Source organism: Pelobates fuscus, chromosome 4 (genome assembly GCF_036172605.1).
Source record: "Pelobates fuscus isolate aPelFus1 chromosome 4, aPelFus1.pri, whole genome shotgun sequence".
NCBI classification, from domain to species: domain Eukaryota; kingdom Metazoa; phylum Chordata; class Amphibia; order Anura; family Pelobatidae; genus Pelobates; species Pelobates fuscus.
The window spans coordinates 118,142,271-118,167,321 of record NC_086320.1 but is presented as its reverse complement, the minus strand read 5'-3'; the positions used below and the strand labels follow the sequence as shown (position 1 = coordinate 118,167,321).

The window sequence follows — 25,051 nt, the reverse complement described above, 5'->3', positions numbered from 1 at the left end:
AAACTAATTGCACATGTCTAATCCTGAGGCTAAATACTACTATTGGTGGTGGTAGTGGTGGTGGAGGCAGCAGTGCCAGAGGTGTCAGCAGTCCTCATGGCTAAGGTGTTCAAACTCTCAAAAGCCATGGCACTACTGCAGATGGTGGATTGGGGAACAGGACCCCATCCACTACACTCCCTCAATCTCTTCTTTGGATTAGTATGTGACATTGATGAGAGTGGGTTTGTTTTCCTTGTTACAATAAATTTGGTATATGAATGACTGTGGGTTGTGTAGACCAACACAACATTGTTCATTAAAAATAAGTGTTTGTGTTGCAAAATGGGTTAGTTACACTTGGAACAATGATAAAATGGCCTACCTCCCATATAAAGTTGTTTCAAGTGCTCCTGGCAGACAGTAGTTAGCAAAATACAGCAGCAAGCTGTGCCTAGTTTCACACTAGAATCAATGACCCAGGCTAGGCAAGACAAACTTTTTTGTTTATGTTACTGAACACACCACACTCACTTAAAGAACTATTATATTTCTCTAAACAGTTAACAAAAAAAACCTTTAACAACTATATATTGCTAACCTCATTTCACTATAGAATCAATCTTATATTTCTACTCCAAGTAGTTTCAAGTGTCCTGGACAGCAGCTATCTAGCTAGATACAGCAGCAAACTAAGCCTAGTCTCGCACTTGAATCACTCACCCAGACATTGATCTCCCACACCGACACAACAAGGTTAAACCACATGTAAGTCTTAATCAGTCAAAGTGTCTGGAAGACTCCTGATTGGAAGTACAGATTGTTTCACTGTGCCTCATTTTTTTTTCCTAGAATGGGCAGTTGTCACTTGATCTGTGAATAAAATGAGCATTGACTGGCTGTCTCCTTACTATCCATCAACCTTTTTTATGCTACCTTTTGAACTGGACAGGATATCAAGCCACATGATTGGACAGACATCTTGACCATTAGGGCAAGCTAAGCTGCTCATTTGCCCTAACCAAAACAAAAAACAGCCCTTTTGCATTTCTTCACCCTTTTTCTTTTCAGGTGCCAGGAATGGCACGGTGAATCAAGAATCAAAACAAGCATATTCGGGCCCCCCAAGATATTGGTATGTGCCTGCTCGGAAATTTGGATTTTTGGCTATCATCCATGCTGTCTTAGTGCCGCAGTGTAAACATTGCAGTTTCTCTAAAGCTGCAATATTTTACATTGCATGACTAAGAGAAATAGGGACAATGTACCCAGACCACTATAGTGCCCTTACAAATGGAGGCCCTTCTCACTGTTTATTGCTGAATGTCAAACGTGTTAAGCTAAGCATTAGTTACTTTTAAGTTTCACTAATTGTTTGTACAGCAGTACATAATATGTTGGTTTTTTTAATAAATAATAATGATACACCATGTGGCTCTACAATGTGTAAAATAAAATACTGTAGTTTGTAATATTATGCCATATAACACATTTAAAAAAAACACAGCACTGCTTTCCCATAGTCTGGGTAGAGCCTTGGCTGGTTAAAGGAAGATCCAAGCATTATGACAACTACAACCTGCTGTAGTTATTTTATTGCCATGAGTGCACTGTTGCCTTTTTTGAGTAATAGTCAAAAACTATTTGGTAATTTACGTGGGTCCTGCCATCACCACCCCTAAACCTGGATGCTTCTACCACTGAGCCAACAACCTAGGGCCATGCTCATTGGCTAAAGGTGTTCAGCTGATGGTCTCATATAATGAGTGTGTCCCTGAGTGGCCAGACTTAGCTCAGTGGAACTAACTTGAAGCAGCCGGGAAGTTGATGACAAGCATCGACGGGACCCAGGCAGCCAGGTAAGCTTTGAGATTGTTCTCAACTTGTTTGACTACTTTCTTTAGGACACTCTTATCCAGGGCCCTCTTGGCACCATAGCCACTACAATGGACTGTAGTTGTTATGGTGCTTGGAGTGTTCCTCTAATGACTAACCAGTCTTCTGTGGAAAGGCGGATTTTAATGACAAGGCAGATTTGAATATGCTGTGCAATTTTGGGCACCTGTTCTAAAGAAAGATATCATGGCACTGGAAAAAGTGCAGAGACAAGCTACAAAATTGATAAAAGGAATAGAGCATTTTAGTTATGAAGAAAGGTTAAAAAATGTAAATCTCTTTAGTTTGGAAAAACGGCGCCTGAGAGGGGATATGATAACATTATACAAATATATTCAGGGCCAGTACAAACCATTATCTGGAAATCTATTCATAAACAGGGCTATACATAGGACACGAGGTCACACATTTAGGCTTGAAGAAAGGTGATTTCATCTAAGGCAAAGAAAAGGTTTTTTACAGTAAGAGCAATAAGGATATGGAATTCTCTGCCTGAAGAGGTGGTTTTGTCAGAGTCTATACAGATGTTTAAACTGCAATTGGATAAATACTTAACATACAGGGATATAATTTCTAATTAGTGGGGTAATACCTGCTTGATCCAAGGAGACATCTGACTGCTATTTTGGAGTCAAGAAGGAATTTTTTCCTAGTTTGTTGCAAAATTGGAAGCACTTCAGACTGGGTTTTTTGCCTTCTTTTGGATCAACAGCAAAAACATATGTGAGGAAGGCAGAACTTGATGGACGCAAGTCTCTTTTCAGCTATGTAACTATGTAACTATGTAACTATAACTGTATATAGAAAAGTGGTCTGGGATGTTTACCATATTCTTTCATTCCTCTTACAGTTTCATCATGCATTACTACATATAAAAAGACACCACCTCCAGTACCACCAAGAAACACTACCAAGCCATTCATATCAATCACGGCTCAGAGTAGCACAGAGTCTGCCCAGGATGCCTACATGGATGGTCATGGCCAAAGGGGAGATATCATTAGTCAATCAGTGCTCAGTAATTCCACTGAGAGCCTGGACAGCATGAAAGCACTTACTGCTGCTATAGAAGCTGCCAACGCTCAGATCCATGGCCCTGCCAGCCAGCACATGGAGAACCTCGCCACACAGAATGCCCACTCCATGGCAGCTACCATCACTGCGGAGGAAAGAAAAAGGAACCTATTTAGGAAAAACCTGTCGATTGGAATACAGGTAAAACAAATATCGATGTGTATTTTGCACCTGCAGAACACTTGCTTTATTAAAGGGCAACTCTTAAGCAACATAACCCTAGGGTTCCCTGGCATCGTCCTCTGGTTTAATATTAAACTTTTCAGGAACACTTTCATACAAACTGAGTGTATTCCCAATTTCCCAGTGCCTGGAGACCGACCAATTTTGCCCAGCATACATAGCCAATTAATGTAATCAAGGTCGAACAAAACTTATAGTCATGCATATGTGTTAATTCTGCATTATAAATGTAGCTAAGGGTGGTCCCTTGGTGCTGGAAAGACCCTCGGTATGTACCAAACCATTTGTAAATGGTTTGATATTAAACCAAGGGGCTTCATGCTGCGGAGGTTATGTTGCTTAAAGTGTCTCTTTAAACAGGAAATTATAGACAAAATATACTTAAAATTACATTTATAAAATACATTGAGGGTTATATGAAAGGTGTTGTCTCCTGAAAAGTGATCTAAAGTACTAAAACTGGGGACACTCAACATGGAAACCAGTGAAACCACCCCTTTTCCATGTTTGCGCCCCTTTAAGAATATGTTTTTATATATATATATATATATATATATATATATATATATATATATCCCCTGTTGTGTTTTCTTTTACCAGCCTACTCCATGAGCATAGTTTAAATGAGGTTATTGGAAACTAACACTGTTTTTAAATGGGAGGCAAAATGTTGTTAAATCCGTTGATAATCTCCTATTATGCATTATTACAATATATATTAATGTAAATATAAATAAATATATATATAAAATAAAATATAATAAAAATAAAACAGATCCATTTATTACACCAGCATTCTCTTTACACCAGGATGTGAATGATTTTTTACAGTAATTTGCCGAATGTTTCTGAAATGCACTCCACATGTGTCTCACTTGTCCACATTTAAATTGTATTTTATTAGGTCAGGGCTCTCAAAACTTACCGTCTGTCTTTTAAAGTAAGGTTTATCATACTCTTTGTTCTCTGTATTCAGGAATGCAGAATTGTTAGCATTATACAAGCAAATTATACAAGTAAATGATCAGTTTTGATAGGTATCTAAAAGTGTTGTGTCTGTGTGTCTATTAGTATGTGTATTTTGTATACATTTCATCAGCACCCCTATTAATTCATGTATACTCTTTGCCATCTGTGTTATCCCTGCATGTATGTTTAGTCCATAAAGAGCATATTTTTATTTGGTATTTAGGTTGACGGGCCAGAGGAAGCAGCCAAAGCGCAGGAAAGACAAGAAGCTTTTCGCTACCAGTCCGTTGGAATTCAAGTGGAAGAAGAAAGAGCGTAAGAATTTTTACTATACTGTTATCTCTGCAATTACTAGGATTAACTGGGTGTGATTTATATTCAATGAAATATAGAAAACAGAAGGTCCACACCACTACATATTGTATGGGTAACAATCTACAGGAGAAGGTCGTTTAACAAATCAGATGACTAAGGAGGGATTTGAAAGAAAGAATGCTAAGTTACAAAAAAAAAGGTATCTAAGCAGCGAAGAAAGGGATCTATGGAATTTATAGAACAATTTTTTTTGTGACTCTATCCGTCAGGATGGTATATCAGTATTTTTTCATAAAGCAACTCTTATCAAGTTAACAACTTTTCTCTGTTACTGGGTTTGAGCAAGGCCCTCTTCACCTACTGTTCTAGTATGTCAATCATGCTTTTAGAATTTAGTGTTTGCCTGTGTTTGTCTTATTTATCTGTTGTACAGTGCGAAGGAATATGTTGTAATATTTCATGTAAGGTCTGTAATGACTAACACGGGCACTGTGGTCATGATGAGATCTTTGTTGTCATGCACCGTGCTGACATTATGTTCCTACTGCATTGTAACTAGCACTATTTATTTGCTTGCAAGTTAGCTAGCTCATTATATAGATGCTTTGTATTTAATCTACAAAAAGCCAAGCTGCCATCTGTAGATGACAGATAACAGGTCCACTGCAGATGGCAGGTCCACTTTAATTATGAAGGAAGGAAAAAATGTGATAACAATGCAACTGGATTATCTGGAAAGAAATAAATATCCCAAACCGCTGCCAAGGATGATATCAGCTCTGTGACTTAAAGCACATACACTTTACTGGCTAAACATTGCCTCCTTTAAAGGAATTTACTAAAAGAATGACATTAATCATTTGGACAACTGACTAGGATAAGATTAACCAGTCTGTGCTCTTCCTGCCATGCAATCAAATGCAAATATTTATTATCTGGAGTAACTAGGATCAGCTATATACATTCAGCAAACGCAGCCTTTGCAAGCCCTTTCTTTTCTTCCCCAGTTCAGACTTTCTGAGCCGTCCAAACTTCACAGAGCCGTTCAATGAGAAGCTTTTGCAATTGCAATTGCCTGCCTCTGGAGTTTAGTTCAACTAGGCTACACAACCAGGAAGTAACAGGGCTGGTTCTCTGACTGACAGACAGTGGGGTGTAACCAGGTTAATTTATAAAAGTGCCAATTTATATTGAACCCCCATGTTAATTTGAAGAAAAGAGGAAACACTATTTACACATAAAGCATATCAGTAAGCTAAAGTGCTTTAGGGATCTGGAGTGTCCCTTTAATCCCATCCAATCCCCTATTATGTAAATAGTACCCATAAGGCCCCTTAGAAATGTCCAGTTTAATTGACCCTTAATAAAAATGAACTGTAATATAAGTATGGCTCCCAAGAAGGGCCCAGGCCCAGGCGATGCCCAGTTTCTTAGCCCCATAATAAAAGCAAAAAATTGCTAAATCCTTCAGAAACTGTTGATACAAACAGCTAAGTGAAAAGATTGAAAAAATGCTCCATATTAAATAGCCCAAGTCATCTTCTTTTGCATATAGAATGTTTTACTAGCTAAAGTGCTTTTGGGTGCTGCTATTGTGTACTAAAAGGTAACATGGGCCCAATAAATAAACCAGTGAAAATTGGAAATTTGAAGTCTGAAATTAGCATGTCTGTATAGAGGCCTGTGACTTCTCCAAATGTCTACATGGGAGCTATTGCTATATTCATGAGTAGCAGATGAATATAAATGTGGGCTTTTTCATAGTAGTGAGACAGACACACACAGTCTGTGTAATTGCTGGTGAAATTAAACTCGCTTATTAAATAGGAGAATTTATTGAATCAATGCCACTGGTGTACATCTGTACCACTGTACCACTGTACCATCTGGATCACCAATTGTACTAACCGACTGATAAAAAGAATGAAAACATTTATGCGCAATAATGTTACAAAAAGTTTAAACAATTGCAAGACTGCAGCAGATAGTGATAGGAATTTTGTTTAGTTCTGTCTGTGTTGTTTGAGAAAGGCTTTTGTTATCTCATATACACATTTACCTACATTTGTTTGCCTTTAACTATTTCAATGTTTGATGCACTTTAAAAGTGTTGACTTGCAAATGCTCACATTAAATCACAGCATGTCACTATAGAGATGCTATTATGCTGTCACATTAAGGAGATTGTTGGCTCATTATAGCAGATTTTGGAAGACAGATGTCGTGACAGAATCATGTACAATGTTTCACTTGATGCTGTAATGGCAAGAGGTAAAACAATGCATGCATTGCAGTAGATTTAGGGGTGTGGGATACAGGGTGTTTAGACCTGGGCGACGTAGGTATACCTCTCTTTAAAATTCTTTTCACTAATGTCTCTGATGTGAAAGTCAACTAATATTAAAGATAAGGTTTGTGGATAAGATAATAAAGATTGCTTAAAGGGACACCACAATAGCCAGAACAACTATAGCTTACACCAAAACTGCTTATTTAAGCCAAAGTTGTTTTGGTGCCCATAGTGTCCCGTTATAAAACGCTGCTTTGCTGGCAAGGTTGTATAAATGTCTGCTTCACTCATTACACAGAGATGAAACATATTTTGACACTTTATAATAAAAAGTAAAAAAGTATGTTTGCAAAAATATAAACAGTTTGGGAAATTATGTACATACACAAACAAGCATCAAGTCATGTTACTAAAAATATATTGCATTTACCAAATTGGAAATATTTGAGAGACAAATAAGTATTTCACTGTAAATTATTTACCTGTACAACTGACGTCTCTTTTTTAACATGGTAAGTAATGGTCTGCCTGACACAATGTAACTCCCTCTCAGAATCTAATTCTAGTGAATATTGCAGCTTGTTTGTCTCATGCCCTTTTAACCATTTTAACCATTCAGACTTCACTAATCATTAGTGCTATGTCTCTCTGTGACAGGCAGTAAGCAAATCCATCATTAGCCTGGTTCCAAGGCAGTCTGCTGTGCCCTCTGACGAGTTTATTTGAACTAAGTTGCTAAAATAATGTATGAAAAATATTTATCCTTCTCCATGTAATAGGAAAAAAAACATAGGCTTCCATTAATTTTCACAACTTTACTAGGAATATCTAGAGCTTTCATCTTCTCCCATGGATGCCGAATTTCACCATTCAGATAGCTGGTATCTCCTCCAATCTTTACTGGCTTTACCTCTCAGAACATCATGTAGAGTGTTCCAAAAGAGCATCATGTAGAGTGTTCCAAAAGAGCATCATGTAGAGTGTTCCAAAAGAGCATCATGTAGAGTGTTCCAAAAGAGCATCATGTAGAGTGTTCCAAAAGAGCATCATGTAGAGTGTTCCAAAAGAGCATCATGTAGAGTGTTCCAAAAGAGCATCATGTAGAGTGTTCCAAAATAGCATCATGTAGAGTGTTCCAAAATAGCATCATGTAGAGTGTTCCAAAAGAGCATCATGTAGAGTGTTCCAAAAGAGCATCATGTAGAGTGTTCCAAAATAGCATCATGTAGAGTGTTCCAAAAGAGCATCATGTAAAGTGTTCCAAAAGAGCATCATGTAGAGTGTTCCAAAAGAGCATCATGTAGAGTGTTCCAAAAGAGCATCATGTAGAGTGTTCCAAAAGAGCATCATGTAGAGTGTTCCAAAAGAGCATCATGTAGAGTGTTCCAAAATAGCATCATGTAGAGTGTTCCAAAATAGCATCATGTAGAGTGTTCCAAAAGAGCATCATGTAGAGTGTTCCAAAAGAGCATCATGTAGAGTGTTCCAAAAGAGCATCATGTAGAGTGTTCCAAAAGAGCATCATGTAGAGTGTTCCAAAAGAGCATCATGTAGAGTGTTCCAAAAGAGCATCATGTAGAGTGTTCCAAAAGAGCATCATGTAGAGTGTTCCAAAAGAGCATCATGTAGAGTGTTCCAAAAGAGCATCATGCAGAGTGTTCCAAAAGAGCATCATGTAGAGTGTTCCAAAAGAGCATCATGTAGAGTGTTCCAAAAGAGCATCATGTAGAGTGTTCCAAAAGAGCATCATGTAGAGTGTTCCAAAAGAGCATCATGTAGAGTGTTCCAAAAGAGCATCATGTAGAGTGTTCCAAAATAGCATCATGTAGAGTGTTCCAAAATAGCATCATGTAGAGTGTTCCAAAAGAGCATCATGTAGAGTGTTCCAAAAGAGCATCATGTAGAGTGTTCCAAAATAGCATCATGTAGAGTGTTCCAAAAGAGCATCATGTAAAGTGTTCCAAAAGAGCATCATGTAGAGTGTTCCAAAAGAGCATCATGTAGAGTGTTCCAAAAGAGCATCATGTAGAGTGTTCCAAAAGAGCATCATGTAGAGTGTTCCAAAAGAGCATCATGTAGAGTGTTCCAAAATAGCATCATGTAGAGTGTTCCAAAATAGCATCATGTAGAGTGTTCCAAAAGAGCATCATGTAGAGTGTTCCAAAAGAGCATCATGTAGAGTGTTCCAAAAGAGCATCATGTAGAGTGTTCCAAAAGAGCATCATGTAGAGTGTTCCAAAAGAGCATCATGTAGAGTGTTCCAAAAGAGCATCATGTAGAGTGTTCCAAAAGAGCATCATGTAGAGTGTTCCAAAAGAGCATCATGTAGAGTGTTCCAAAAGAGCATCATGCAGAGTGTTCCAAAAGAGCATCATGTAGAGTGTTCCAAAAGAGCATCATGTAGAGTGTTCCAAAAGAGCATCATGTAGAGTGTTCCAAAAGAGCATCATGTAGAGTGTTCCAAAAGAGCATCATGTAGAGTGTTCCAAAAGAGCATCATGTAGAGTGTTCCAAAAGAGCATCATGTAGAGTGTTCCAAAAGAGCATCATGTAGAGTGTTCCAAAAGAGCATCATGTAAAGTGTTCCAAAAGAGCATCATGTAGAGTGTTCCAAAATAGCATCATGTAGAGTGTTCCAAAAGAGCATCATGTAGAGTGTTCCAAAAGAGCATCATGTAGAGTGTTCCAAAAGAGCATCATGTAGAGTGTTCCAAAAGAGCATCATGCAGAGTGTTCCAAAAGAGCATCATGTAGAGTGTTCCAAAAGAGCATCATGTAGAGTGTTCCAAAAGAGCATCATGTAGAGTGTTCCAAAAGAGCATCATGTAGAGTGTTCCAAAAGAGCATCATGTATAGTGTTCCAAAAGAGCATCATGTAGAGTGTTCCAAAAGAGCATCATGTAGAGTGTTCCAAAAGAGCATCATGTAGAGTGTTCCAAAAGAGCATCATGCAGAGTGTTCCAAAATAGCATCATGTAGAGTGTTCCAAAGCTATTTCCCCAAAAATGTTCTGGTGCCAAACGCCCCAGTAAAGCTTAGAATGGAAAATGCTTGCTACCAGCGCCTTAAAGCTGATATTCTCCTCCCACAGAAAACCAATTTTAAGAAACCTCAGGTTCTTAAATACTGTGCCACCAAATTTATGTTTGTTTGATTTCCACTATATTTATAATTCTAAATGAAAGTGGAATGTTTATACTGATATGGATTTGAAGCAAACCAAGTCAAAACTGCTAAAACAGAAAACAAATAAGAAACAAACTACTACACGTGTTATTAAGGACCCTATTCCGAGTTTACGATCTACAGATTAAATTATTAAATGATGTATATATAGCCGTATGTGACAGCGATCTTAGTAGATATCTAGGGTAATCAACAGGTGCTATGGGGTGGTAACGGAAGCCAGATAGAGTTGATTAAGGGTCTCAGTCATCCATCTTCCACATGTATCCTGCACTGGCTTGTAACAGATCTTTATCAATAAAATAGATCTAGCAGTGCTATGTATAGCTTGCTGTCAACCACTTTTAGTATGCCCCATCATTGTACAGCAGAGCGGAATATTTCATGGGCTGGCTGCTTTCTAAATAAGCTAATACTGATAATGTGATGTTTGGTGTCCAGTTACAGCGATTCCAGAGGACTTGCATGATTGAGCAGTTACACATTGCTGAACAGATTCTTCTGTGAAAATATAAAGTGCATCTGAGGCAAAGGATGTAACTAAACACTCAATATTTGTAGATTTTCTCAGAAAATCAGCATACATAGTTTCTGTAATAGCAATCCTCATGCTACAGAACTATCAGGAAATATTTGGTTTTAGGATAAAGGTTACTGCTGGTTACTGCTGTTGACTCCAATATAATCCTCTGAGATTAAAATAAACACTAGGCCTCATTCATATAATAAGGACAGTGTAGGCATAGAGCATGTGGCAGATGTACTCAAGGTCACCATGGAAAACCTTTGATACTACCACAGCTTTGGACCATTACCCATGATGCACAGCGGAATTGTGCGATGGTGCCAAGTTTCTCACGTCCCCACTCTTTAGTGGTTGTGGTGTTATAGAATATCCCTTTTCATTTTATGTCGTGCAATTTCTGCATGTTGTCCTGTTACAAACTTTTAATTTTGCATAAAGAACAGTTTGTCCGACAGTCCTATCGCCATTCCTGTGTTATCTCAAAAAAACTGACCACTAAATGGCTGAGGATAATAAGGGTTGTGGTTTCACAACAGCTGGTGAGCTGTAAATGGTTAGTGTTACCTGATCTACACTTGCTTTCACCAAGAGAATTACATGTGCATTGGAAATCTAGAAACCCAAAGACTGGCCAAACCAGTATGTAACACAATACACTGTGTCGGCCTCTGCTAAAGGAGTGTTTCTTGGTATAGGCACCTACACGAGTTTTATTCTTTCTTTTGTTGCGTTATTTCCACAGCAATATATTCCAGCATCAATGTTAGAATTATAAAATCTAGAATACTTAACTTGATAATCTGTTTTAAACAATGTTTGGCAGCTTTTTTAGAGACTATTCCCTATATTCTCCTTTACAGAATCAAATATAAACCAAACCATAAAATTGGGAATACAGGTAAAATTTGAAAAAAAAAAATTACAATAGCGTAACTCCACTAGGTTGACACAACCCCCACAGATGAAATTACGCTCACAAGATATTGGTTAATACAGGCATATCAGGATGCCTCCCCTGGTAGTGTTGGGGGCCACTCCCACTGGATACTGGACTCCGTGATATTTAGCAGAAAAGGTTTCAACTGAACCACAAAAATAAATTTAAAATATAAATGCATTCAATAATTAAAAAGCAAAACAGGTCCTACGCGTTTCGTCTGCCAATGCAGACTTCCTCGGGGACCATGAATAGCATTCAAATAAAAACAAATAATTACAGCATCATGAAACCCTTCCGCACGAGTCCTGTTAAATATGCCTCTATCTCTCTTCTATTGGCTATTCCAGGAGTGCGGATATCTCATCTGCCCCTCTTAATAAAGTGCTACCTAAACAATATATTAGAATAATAATTTAATCTAAACCCCTATGAATTATGGGATTATAAACTATATAAACTGCATGTTTCCCTAGGATAACTGGAATGACACAAAAATATTTGCAACACTCCCCTTACTTACATCCCACAGATACGTGCAAGTGATATATAATATATATGACTACATTTCCATTTAATCAAAGTCACAGGGCTCCTAAATATATAACCAGACCAGCAAACTCCAATGTAATAGCAAAAGGCCTAAGATACTAAAAACACTAAAAACAAATCCTCTCCGTTATGAACAGTTTTTAATAAAAATCACTATGGGTCAAAAGGCTAACCCACCTCTTTCCAATAACCTTTAATGGAGGACCCAAACTTTCTTATAAAAAACTCTAAATCAATATTGAGCAATTTCGACTCCAAAGTGTCTTATCTATAAATCAAAATGATTACCTTTGTGCCAGTTTCATGGTACCCTCCTCTCCACTGTAAACAACCAACCTGGTTAATACCCACTAAATTAAAATCGCTAAAATTAAATCGAGGCTTGAATTTCAGTGGGTTGGTACCGAATGTTGTTAGATACCTTTCTTTCTGTTATTTAAATGTTCTAAAATTATCCTTAAACGGCAGCAGCAGTGCTTGGGACCTTCTTTCAGGTGTGGGGATTGTCGCTATTAACAGTCGGCTTTCGTTAGTGGGCTGGTGGGGCTAGTATGCTTATCTGCTCCAAATACACAGACCATTCCCTGGAACTCTATGGTGGAAGGGATGAGTTCCACGCCCCTCAATATTCGAAACAGATAAATAAGGGCACTTTAATTTTAGGGATGTGAGTGGGGGTTTGGCTAGAGGCCAACCACAAAATCTGAGAACTTTTAGGTGACTTACTAATAACAATTTAGGCAACTAAAATGTCATTTATAACAAGAACTAGAATGTATCTTATTTATAAAGCATGCTTTCTAAACACTTGTTTTAGTTTAAAGATACATTACTGTGAGTATTTTACGTAGTAGAAATAACATGTTTCAGAAACCAACATGTTTCAAGAACACACAAATCTCTGGAATTTACATATTTCAACAACAAAAAAAGTGAAATCACAACTTACTTGTGTTAACCTTTTCATGAGATGCTTCATTTTCTATTAAATAAAAAAAAAAAAAAAAGATTTGGCATATGACATCATAACATTTATAGTAAAAATATAAAAAAATGACAAGGGAAGGCCAGGGCAAACTTGGCAAATGAAGAGGAGAAATAGAAACATTGTTTAATTCTTCGCCTAACTGTATGCTTTCCCTAAACTGACTGCCAAGAACAAGGGACAGAGTTTATAACAGTGATTTTACCATAGTTAAATATAGGGATGAGGAGACATACCATTAGAAAACCCTGGGAAGTGCCCGTTTCCCTTTTAGACAAAATGTATTGATGGGGTCTTCACTGAATACCATGTGAGCCAATCAATTGCAAAGGAAATTCTCTAGAATAGGACCAATTGCAATTAAAGCAGTCGCTTAATCTGGTTTGAGGTCAAATGTAGAGCTTTTCCCTGGCCTGCAATTATGGTGCAATGCAAGGTCTGCTAAAAAAAAAAAAAAAGCTAAAGGTGAAAATTCCTACATAGATCATACACAAAATATACCACATGTTGACTGCAAATGTAACGAATCAGAGAAGTATGTAGAGACTTCTGTGCTTTCATTTCACCAAAAAAACACCCATTAGCTAAGTGTAAAAAAATGAATTCTATAAATAAATGTTGGGACCCATTTATAAACAGGAGGGATTCTACATAAGGGTTAATATACTAATCAGGAGTTTGTGCTCGATATGTTCAGGAGCGTTATAATAACGTAACATCATATTGCACAATCTCCCTGTAATCCTCTGCATCTTGGCCATCATGTCAGGGGATGTTAGAAACCCTGGCTCACTGTAAATGACTTTATCAGACATGTAAGTACCCCACCATCTAAACGCTGTTGCTATCATTGATTTCCAGGCTGGGTTCAAGTCTGAGAAAATGTGAACTTTCATTTGAAAGGAAAGAACCTAGGAGTTTGTACCTGGCAACACATTTCAGAAGCATTGAGGTCATTCAATATAATCAACTAATATACTTGGATGATTAGTCCAGTTACATATTTGCAGACATAGTAAGGAGAGGGGGTTCTAAATGTTGACCAGTTTTATTGGTGTAATACTGAAAAGGCGCTAATACAGAGCCATACATAATGATGCCACAAGGGGTACGGTTTCTCTGGCAGGCTTGTCTGTCTGCAAATCACAGTATCACACCACATGGATGCCTATTCAGAAAATTTCACTGTAAGGAACGTTATTTGTTTCACCGATCAAAGGGGTATGCAAAATGAAGGTTAGAAAGGGAATAAACAGAAATGGGTTGATAATGTTTAAAGGTAGTGCTAGGAATACAAAATTGTAATCCTTACTACTATAGTGTGGTCACCCCGCCTCCCTGGCTGAGATTATCAATCCAATTCTCCCCTATATGGAAGCAGCGGAAGGCTTGTACATTTAGCAAAACACTGCGCTGTGTCAATTAAATGCCTTCTCTGAGCAGCATTTGATTGAATAACCAAGTCTGACTCAGTTAGTCAGTGAGAGCACCTCTAGTGGCTGTCAGGAAGACAAACACTACAGGTGTGTTGAACCCTGCAATGATACAATTGATATATCTACCAAATGTTTTAGATTTCAGTGCTAAATCTAAAGGGCCACTGGACCCAAACCGCTTAATTAAGATGACCTTATCATCCTTAACCTAACCCCCCTCAACTAAGAAGTCTGAATTATATTGACCTCCAGCAGCTAATATTGATTCCCAATTTCAATCCATCCCTACTTTCTCCTGTCCCTCACTGGCTATCTCCTCATAGAACATTACCCTCACCTCAGCCCTGAACGTTGCAAACATGCACCTTGAGGAGCACATGCCCCCCAACCGTGGCACACTAAATCAACACGCTACCTACAGAGATATTCCCATTCTGCTGAACGCTGCTGGAGGAAGTCACACACCCAGACTTCCTCCACTACAAATTCATGTTGCGTTCATGCCAAACAGTTATTCTTTTCCTCCCTCATTAGCTCATGCTCCCACAATCCCAGGCGTCTTTGCCATGCTGTGGCCACCCCCCAAACTAACCTTACAGCCGAGCTTTGCATGTTACTTTACCGACAAGATTAACAGCTAAGGAAAGAATTCTCACCACCGTGCCCCTCTATTTCTCAACCACACCTCAATCATGCATTTCCTACCCTTCAGACTTTCTCCCAGACTACTGAACAAGAGGTGACTGTGCTTCTCCTTTCCTCTCGCTCCACCACTTGCCCGCTTGATCCTGTCCTGTCTCACCTTATCAAAAATCTCTCCTTAACAGACATCTTCAATTGCTCTTTTTCTTCTGGGGTTGTCCCTGCTCCCTTAAACATGCTACTGTAGTACCCATATTTAAAAAAAATTATCTCTTGACCCGTCCTCCCCTTCTAAGTCACTAACAACCTAATCACAGTTAAATCCAAAGGGCACACCTCCATACTAATTCTTCTTGACCTCTTTGCTGCCTTTGACACTATTGACCATGTTCTCCTTCTCCAAACTCTTCAATCACTGTCTCTGTGACACTGTCCTCTCTTGGTTTTCCTCCTATCTCTCCCAATGCTCACTCAGTGTCTCCTTTTCAAATGATACCTCCTCCCTTAGTTCTGTCTCTGTTGGAGTCCCGCAAGGTTCTGTACTTGGTCCCCTTCTATTTTCTCTTTGTACTACCTCTCTTGGCAAACTTATTACCTCACTTGGATTCCAATACGACCTGTATGCTGATGACACTCAGATATACCTCTCCTCCCCGGACCTCTCCCCTGCTGCCGTCCTGCAGCATGTCACTGCTTGCCTTTCTTTCATCTCTGAATGGATGTCCTCCCACTTTTTGAAACTAAATCTCTCTAAAACGGAACTCCTTGTCTTTCCTCCTCCTAATACTGATCCTCCTCCTTCGCACTCCCTTCAAGTTAGTGATACCCGCATCAGTTCATCCTTGCAAGCGCACTGTCTTGGCATTATACTTGATCCTGGCCTCACATTTGAGCCTCACATCCAGTCTGTTACCAAATCCTGTAGCATCCACCTTAAAAACGTAGCCCGCATCCGTACCTTTCTTACGCAAGATGCTACTAAGGAGCTTGTCCATGCTCTAGTAATCTCTGCATGAATTATTGCAACTCTCTCCTAATAGGTCTTCCCACAAGTCGTATTGCCCCGCTACAGTCTGTAATGAATGCTACAGCTAGACTGATTTTCCTCTCCTGTCGCTCATCTCACACCTCTCCCCTCTGTCAGTCCTTACATTGGCTTCCTGAGTCAATTCAAGGTACTAATCCACACCTATAAAGTACTGACCAATTCTTGCCCCTCCTATATCTCTTCACTGATCCACAGGTATTCCCCTTCTCGGTCTCTCCGCTCTGCCCATGACCTTCTGCTGTTCGCTGCTCGCACCTGTACGGCCAACTCACGCTTGCAGGACTTGTCGCGGGTGTCTCCTTTTCTTTGGAATAGCTTGCCTATGACCATCAAGCTCTCCCCTAGTCTTCAATCATTTAAGAAGTGCCTTAAAACCCATCTCTTTAGGAAACCTTATGGCTTCCCAGAGTAATCTCTACCTCGCATACCTGTCCCTTGCTCTCTCCTAAAGGGTAGCACTCTATTCTCTCCTCCAGCTCTGCTTCACTCCCACCTTGTTTGATTGCTACCTCCTGTCCTGTTGTGTTTTATGCCCCACATCCTATAGACTGTAAGCTCGTTTGAGCAGGGCCCTCTTCAACCTACTGTTCCTTTAAGATTTTGTAATTGTCTCATTTATTGTTAAATCTCCCCCTTTGATAATATTGCAAAGCACTCCAGAATATGCTGGCGCTATATAAATACCAGTAATAATAATAATAAAAAGTGGTCTGAGTGCCTTTAGTGGTCCTTTAAAATAAACAGTTCAAGTCCACCTCAATTGTAAATTTGAATACCTCTTCTCATCTAAATGTGAGAAACAGTTTAACATCTTTTCAGTTTAAAAGTCTTTATTTATGAAATATGACAGCTCTATGCCAGTATTAATTGTGTATAAATTTCTAATCTTACTCACTGCATGCCACTTACATCGCTGCATGCCATTCATACTAGAGCTGGTTTTAAGCTCTACTACACGTGAGTAGGACTACATCAGACCCTATACTTCTATATACTGATTTTTGTACGACCTATTGCACTATTATCCTTTTTCTGTTTCCACATACGGATTCCTAAAAGTTATCCCCATCCGGCTCTTCTTCAGAACATTCTTCTATACAGACTGTTGATTATCTTCCTGGCAGGTTTTGCAGTAGGACTCTTTTCTTTCTACTATCATCACTGCTTTTGGACTCTTTAGAGATTTTCTATATTTTTTTTCTATATTTTATATATTTGCAATCTTTTTCTAGTATCTATTTACATAGTTTGTTACTTGGCGCAGCCTTTCTCTTTTTATTGTATCAGCCTATAACATGAGTACGTTTAATGTAACATTGGATAAACACATGTGTCTGTAATACTATGCATCGTCACTGAGATTTAGAATTTCTGAAGAATTGAAAAGTGAGTTGCAACATGTATGCCTCATTAATTGCTTTCTCAACAATTCCCAGTGTAAAAATAATATCATTATAAATAATATGGATAATGCTTTAAAGTAATGAAAAGAATCATATAAATTAGTAAAGGTACTCTTCTTGATAGTTTCCAGGTAAAGTGGTGGGAGTACCCAGTTAGTTGGGGTACCTGCAGTTGCACCCAGATCCTTCCCATATCAAAATGAGACCTTCAGTCAGGAGTTTCTTGTTCTCGTCTATGGGATCCACACGAAGCTTTAACAAAATGTATATAGGCAGCTTGGAACTTTCGTTCAGGGCTGTCTGATTGGCAACCCTGAAAGACTGTAATGGACCTGCAGTAATTTTTACAAATTGCTCCACTGCTAAATCATTCTCAGAACTGAGAGTGGCTGCAAGGTGCTCTGCATACCATCAGCCTTGCAACAGTGCAAAGTTCTGATGATGCCTAGGGTGACCCTTTTATGTTGCTATAAAGGGACATAAAGTGAACACTAAGGTTGGCCAATTCGTATTGCTGTAAATGAGTCATTCCGTTTGATGTAGCTAACAGTTGGCTGTTTGTACTCACTGAGAACAAAAGAGAAGTGCATCTGGGAGTCTTGAATTGCAAAAGCTCGTCCTGGTAACTAGCACTTAATCTTTTCACGGTTGGAGTTTTGCTGTTTACTAGTGTGTGAAAACTCTGGGCAAACGAACAAGTTGAAATATGCAGAATTCAGAAATAATACCTACTGCACACATTCAAGTAACAACTTCTTCAAAGACATGAAAGAGGGCATTGTGGGATTTAGCTGCTTAACACAACTTTTATTTAAAAGCCTGCTGTCATAATGAATGCCCAACGGATTGTCATATAAGCTTTCATTGTTTAATTTAACCCATTAGTAAAAATAATATTTAAACAAAAGCACAATTTTAATGAATATAACATATTCATTTCATATGGGAATTCTCTAGAATTGCCCTGGAGACTTTGATAATTACATGTAATTACTGATTTCTGTACCTCAGAACTTTCTAAACATGAGTCAAGAAGAGAGTTTTGAAAATATTAACCATTTAATGTCCCATCTCAAAGACTGTGTCTGGTATATTCCGTAAACAATAAATTGTGACGTGAAAACAAAATGACAAAACTCAGGCTAATAATAGCCAATTAGTGACTTAAGCTGAGCTGGAATTCGACTCACTTTATAACGCACTCTTTTTCACTGTCAATAAACTCTTACGCGTTGAGTCACTAGTTGCGGTAACTAAATGGTTGTAAAATTATTTCTTCCGAAATCCCTCAATTGTTAAGGCATATGAAGTTATAAAATGCACACAAAAAGCACTATGCAAAAAATCATGCTACATGGCTTCTTTTTATCTCATCGATTGGTGATTCTTTTTTAAATGATAGATCCATATTAGACCCTTTCCAAAATACAGTCAGTGCTTAACCATGGTCTGTATATCTCCCACCATGAACACTGCACGCTGCTGCTTGTTGGTCACACATGGCCAGATTGGCCCTTACACGGCTGCCAGGCTCATTTTACTGACCTCTTTCTCTATGTAAACCTCACACGTCTACCAATCATTACCCTGCCCCATATTGCTATCCATAGCAATGTTCCAAATCAACATTTGTTCGTGAATAAACAAATATGCCCCATATTGATCCTCTGCTGTCCACAAGACTTGGATCTACCCTAAGACTTTTGTAGAGTGTCCATTGGTCGATTCAGACTTCTTAGGAATCCACAGAAATCCACATCGCTAATAAGTCTTTATCTGTTAGCCAGTTCATTTATTTCACCTGATTCATCTCCCCTCTGTATTCACTAATCCCAAATCCTCCCCCCCCCCCCTTAAGTCATGTAATTCATAAATATTGTCACACCTAGCAATCAGTTTTAATATGCCATTTAACTTTCGTGTAATTTTACCCTTCTTACTTTAGATTGCAAGCTCTTTTGGTTCCTGTAAGTGAGTCTTGTCTTGTTACAATTAATTGTGTGTCTCATCTATGCATTGTACAGCTCTGCTGAATGAGTTGGCACATTAGAAACAATAATAAATTATGAATGAAAATCCTATAAGTTCCACCTACTACATATAATATAAAAAAAATAAAAAAATACATATAATCATATTTACTATCAAATAATGTATTACTGTAATACTGACAGATTGGGGAATATGTATCAACCCATCTTGTTCTGAAAGATTGTCTAAAGTGCTAATAGTGGAGCAATCACCATGGTAACAAGTGGCACAATCAATTGGTGACTCCTCCCCTTTAAAAAATTCACAATTTTTTTTAAAACTCGGCACCTTGATAAATCTGCCCCATCATATTTTAGCACAGTTCATTAGCTGTAGCATATGTTGTTCAAGTTCAAGCTTTAGATTTGCAAATTGTATTACCAGAAAGTTGCTAGCATCCTACCTAGGTTAACCCCTTAAGGACACATGACATGTGTGACATGTCATGATTCCCTTTTATTCCAGAAGTTTGGTCCTTAAGGGGTTAAAGGGACCCTCCCATGTCCAAATACAAATTAGGTAAAAATCACTGTTTAGTAGATATACCCAAATAAAAACTTGCATGCATTTAATTGTGCATTGTTTTCATTGGTGTTATAGGGTGTTATAGCTAAAAACATCTTGCAAAACCTGCAGATCTCCTGTCTGCTGCCTTTACAAACCCTCCTCCTCTAACCCCGCCCAGACTTTCTGCGGCTGTCCAATCAGAGACTGCCCAATGCAGCTCAATGAGAAGTATTTGCAAAGCAGGTGCTCTGTGCAATTGTTACCTCTTGAGCTCAGTGCAAATAAGCTAACCAAACCAGAAAGTAACTGAACTTTTTTGCAAAATGAAAAAAAGAGGACACACTCTTCACACATAAAGCTTTTCAGCAAGTTAAAGTGTTTTAGTGGGCTGAAGTGTCCCTTTAACAAAAATGGCATTAGATATGAATGACATCTGAAACCCAGTACATACATGATAATTAAAAAGTGAAAAAAAATTAAAAACAAAAATGGACCAAGATTGGATAAAGCACTAACATGACAATAAATATATATTTGTCAGACCTTTATAATATTGTGGCCAAATTGTTGCATTGGCACAGGTTAATAGGTCACGTGCCATAATATAAAACATAAAGACCGATAAAGGTGTATCCACAAATCGGATCCTAAATCAGACTTCTGTCCCTTTTCTGGGGTATACCTGTTTAACTGTGTTCTTCTAAACTTCATTCATAGTACAGTGACACAAAGCAACAGGATAGTGCAATATTGTTTCACACAAAGTAATATTAATTTACAAATGCACCTACAAAATGTAGATATAAGAGGCTTATCACCATTGATGGCGGTCCACAAGGCAAATGAATAAAAGCATAATATGAGCTAGGAAGCCCATGAGACCAGCAGGCAACAGCCAACAGAAATAACATGAATAAAACCAACAGCGTAAAATTCAAATCCAAATCCGATGCGTTTCTTAAACAGACTTCCTCTGGGATATGTCCATCTGGGACATACATGATAATTAGAAAAATCTGAATGTGGTCTTCCTGATGAATTAATAAAGGCTAACCATAGACTTCCTGGGGACCACCTGATGGTGGTTACCCTGTATATGTTATGTTTTCAAAAGTAATATGGCCAATGGGTAGACTGCCCAGTGGGCTTTCACTTAGAATTGCTGTGACTCACCTGACACATTTAGTATGTAAAAGGATTTGAACTATGTTATGAGAAGTGAAGCAAGTCTTAAGGGGAAAATACATTTTTAAAAAGTGTTATTGATATAACCTGACAAAACAGAGTATATAAATTGGCATATGGTAAGTTTTGTGCAAAGAAGAGCAGAGTAGATAAATGGCAAGTGGCTACTAAGTCCCTTAAGAGTTCTTAAACATCAAAGCAGTTCTGCAAATTGACAGCATTGACAAGTATGTAGCACTGTGCCTTTAAGAAACAAAGTGAACATAAAAGCACCAGGTCATGTTACAGAGATGTCTGGCAAGTTCCCATGCCTTCAAAGAGGTTAAAATGTTTTTTATCGGTTTGACAGGGACTTGAGATATAAAAAGAGGAATGTAAACATTGCACAGGCTGTCAATTGACATGCATGTTTGCAATGTCACTTTGGTGACATTTACTGAAACAAAACTAAAAAAAATTCCAACGTAATATACCTATCCACAGATTCATATAACTTTGAGAAGCAAATTAAATATTCCCAAACAAACTCTGGTTGGTAAGTGCAAGCGCATCCTGCAATGTTTGTAGAAAGGAGAATTCTGTTTACATTTAGCCAAGCAGGTTACAACATGTATCACAAATATTTGATCTACAGTCAAGAAGATGTTAGAGCTCTGTTGCTATATTGTAATGTCATTAAGCATCCAAGAATTATCCCATTACCTTTAAAGGTATGCGACTTTAAAAAGAGGACTGCAGATTGTATTTGCTGTCCTGATTAAAGTTCCACATTTTAATCTGGTGGAAATAGAGACGCAGTTGAACAATTACCAGGTACAGCTGCAATCAAATTATCTTAGTCTTTCATCTCACCATCATCCTTATCATGAATATTCTTGAACATCAACATAGGAACACAAAATATTAGGGATAGTCTTTCATAATCTGTCCCAAATATTTTTGGGACTATGCATTTTCCTTCCTACAAACAAAAAGATGCCCCTCAAATAATGATAAAAAAAAAAGCTCTCAGAGTCCTGCCAGGTTCTCTCTGAATGGTAATTGGGGGCAATCTTGGTAAAATATCTTCATGGTGGCCAGGCCCCCAGTCAACCCCTGAGCTGTTAGCTTCATACGTTCTAAGGAAAGATTGAGAAACATTTTATTTTATTATTAGTAATTAAGATTTTCTTTTAATAATAAGCACATGACACGTGCAATAAAAATGCAAACAGTGCATTGTACAAAGTATAAGCATATAACAATTATAAGCGTATAGCATACCAATACATCTTTATGTTCTCATTATGTACTCGTATATAATATCATTTCATTATTCATTCATTTATACTAGCAGGTAACAATGGTGAAAGTGTTGTGTGTCATGTCATAAGCCCAGCTTTTTAAAAGTTTTTTTTAATCATTATTATTATTTTTAATATATCTAACACCATTATTCTCTTAGCGGCATGCTTGTAGATTAAAAAAACATTATTAAACTAACAGCACCAGACATAAAAGACAAAACATTAAACACATAATAATAACAAATATCACAAAGTAAAGGTATCACAAAATATTGATCAACCACATCAGTCTTGCACAAACCTCCATTGTCTTGACCTACAGCAATTCTCCACCAACCTTTCAAAGTCTCCTTTCACCCATCTCAAATCTCACCTGCCCTAACACTGCAACCAGGGCCGGACTGGCCCACCGGGATACCGGGAAATTTCCCGGTGGGCCGTCGGCACCTGGGGCCGGGGAGACATGTGGGTGTCCCACAAACTCTCCTTGCGGCCGCAGGGGAAGCTCTTCTTGCGGCCGCAGGGGAAGCTCTTCTGGCGGCCGCTGAGGGAGCAGACTGTTCTGTCTCTGCTCCCCCTCCCTTGCGCGCTAGAAAGAGACCGGCGCCGGAATATGACGTCATATTCCGGCCCCGGTCTCATTAAGCTGCGCGCGAGGGAGGGGGAGCAGAGACAGAACAGCCTGCTCCCCCAGCGGCCGCCAGAAGAGCTTCCCCTGCGGCCACAAGAAGACCTTCAGGAAGGCTGGCTGGGCTGGAAGGTGAGCACAGGAGGGGAGGGGGTGGGGGGTAACAAAGGGCACAGGAGGGGAGGGGGCTAAGAGGTCACAGGAAGGGGAGGGGGGTAACAAAGGGCACAGGAGGGGAGGGGGCTAAGAGGTCACAGAAAGGGGAGAGGGGCCAAAAGATGAGCACAAAAGGGGCTGAAGAGGGTACAAGTCGGAAGGGGGGCTAAAGAGGGCACGGGATGGGGCTAAAGAGGGCACAGGAAGGGAGGTGGCTAAAGAGGGCACGGGAGGGGGCTAAAGAGGGCACAGGAAGGGAGGGTGCTACATAAGGGCACAGGAGGGGAAGGGGCTAAAAAGCACACAGGAGGACAGGGGGCAAAAGAGGGCACAGAAGGGGAGGGGCACCTATCAGTCTGCCCACCCACCCACACAGGTAGCAACAAGTATGTATGTCAGTGGGAGTGTGTCTGTCTGTGTCATGCTGTGTGTGTGTCTGTCTGTGTCACGCTGTGTGTGTTTCTGTGTCATGCTGTGTGTGTGTGTGTCATGCTGTGTGTGTGTCTGTGTCATGCTATGTGTGTGTGTGTGTGTGTCATGCTGTGTGTGTGTGTCTGTCTGTGTCATGGTGTGTGTGTGTCTGTGTCGTGTGTGTGTCTCTGTGTCACTGTGTGTCTGTATCATGGTGTGTGTGTGTCTGTCTGTGTCATGGTGTGTTTATGTCTGTCATGGTGTGTGTGTGTCAGTCGTAGTGTCTGTGTGTGTTTGTAAAAATAGTGTTTTACTCACTTTTTTTTTTCCAACGTCATGCTGGTCTCTGCCTCTATGACTGAGATCATCAAGGTTGATGATCTCAGCCAATCCGCACTGACACAGGAAGCGCCTCTAGTGACCGTCTGAGTGTCTGTCACTAGAGGTGTCACTAGGAAGCAATGTAAACACTGCCTTTTCTCTGAAAAGTCAGTGTTTACATTCAAAAGCCTGCAGGGACAGGCTATTGACACCAGAACCACTATATTAAGCTGTGTGTGTGTGCGCCTGCTAGTGAGTTTGCTTGCTTGCATGTGTGTGTGTCTGCTAGTGAGTGAGCTTGTGTTTTTATGTCAATGAGCTTATGTATATTAGTGAAATTGTTTGTCTATGAGGCTGTGTATCAATGAGCTTGTGTGTGTCAGTGAGATTGTCTGTGTCTGCATGTGAGTATGCTTACTGTATAATTAAATGTTTTACTCTGAAAGGACCAATATATTATATTAGAAAAAGCAATATATATATATATATATATATATATATATATATATGTATATATAATTACTCAATCATCTGGGGTGGCAAGACATAGCCCTACATATTACATGCAACAATATATGGCGCAATGACTTATGGGGCTGGCATAGATTTTTTTTCCCAGGGCTGCTTTGTATCCCCAGTCCGGCCCTGACTGCAACCTCCATCTACAATTCCACTCTCTACTCTCAACTAGACATCGTGTCAACTCCTACACTTAAACGCACTAAGCACCCCCAATTACAGCCCTGGCACACCAAGTTGACCCGATACCTCCAAAAATGTTCCAGAACTGCTAAACGCTGCTGGAGAAAGTCTCACTCTGCATCTGACTTCCACCACTATAAATTTGGCACAGACTTCCCCGAATCCAACTCTCTGATTGACCCGCTTCAGTCTGGGTTCCGCGCTCGTCACTCTATTAAAAACAGCTGTGACCAAAGTATCCAACGATTTCATCACTGCTAAATCTCGCGACCATTACTCTATCCTAATTCTCCTTGATCTTTCTGCTGCCTTTGATTCTGTTGATCATCAACAGCTTCTTCTCATTCTCCATAATCTTGGTCTATGGGATACTGCGCTCTCCTGGTGCTCCTCATACCTCTTC

General features: G+C 39.1%; 1 protein-coding gene across 2 annotated transcripts in view; it reads left to right on the top strand.

Annotated features, from left to right (window-relative positions):
• DLGAP1 (DLG associated protein 1) overlaps positions 1 to 25,051 on the top strand; it is a 614,261-nt gene that overhangs the window by 549,618 nt on the left and 39,592 nt on the right. For both annotated transcript variants that reach the window (XM_063451516.1, XM_063451517.1), the window contains exons 9-10: positions 2,726 to 3,090; positions 4,325 to 4,416. In XM_063451516.1, coding sequence (XP_063307586.1) covers positions 2,726 to 3,090; positions 4,325 to 4,416 — 457 coding nt within the window. The remainder of the gene's footprint in view (positions 1 to 2,725; positions 3,091 to 4,324; positions 4,417 to 25,051) is intronic.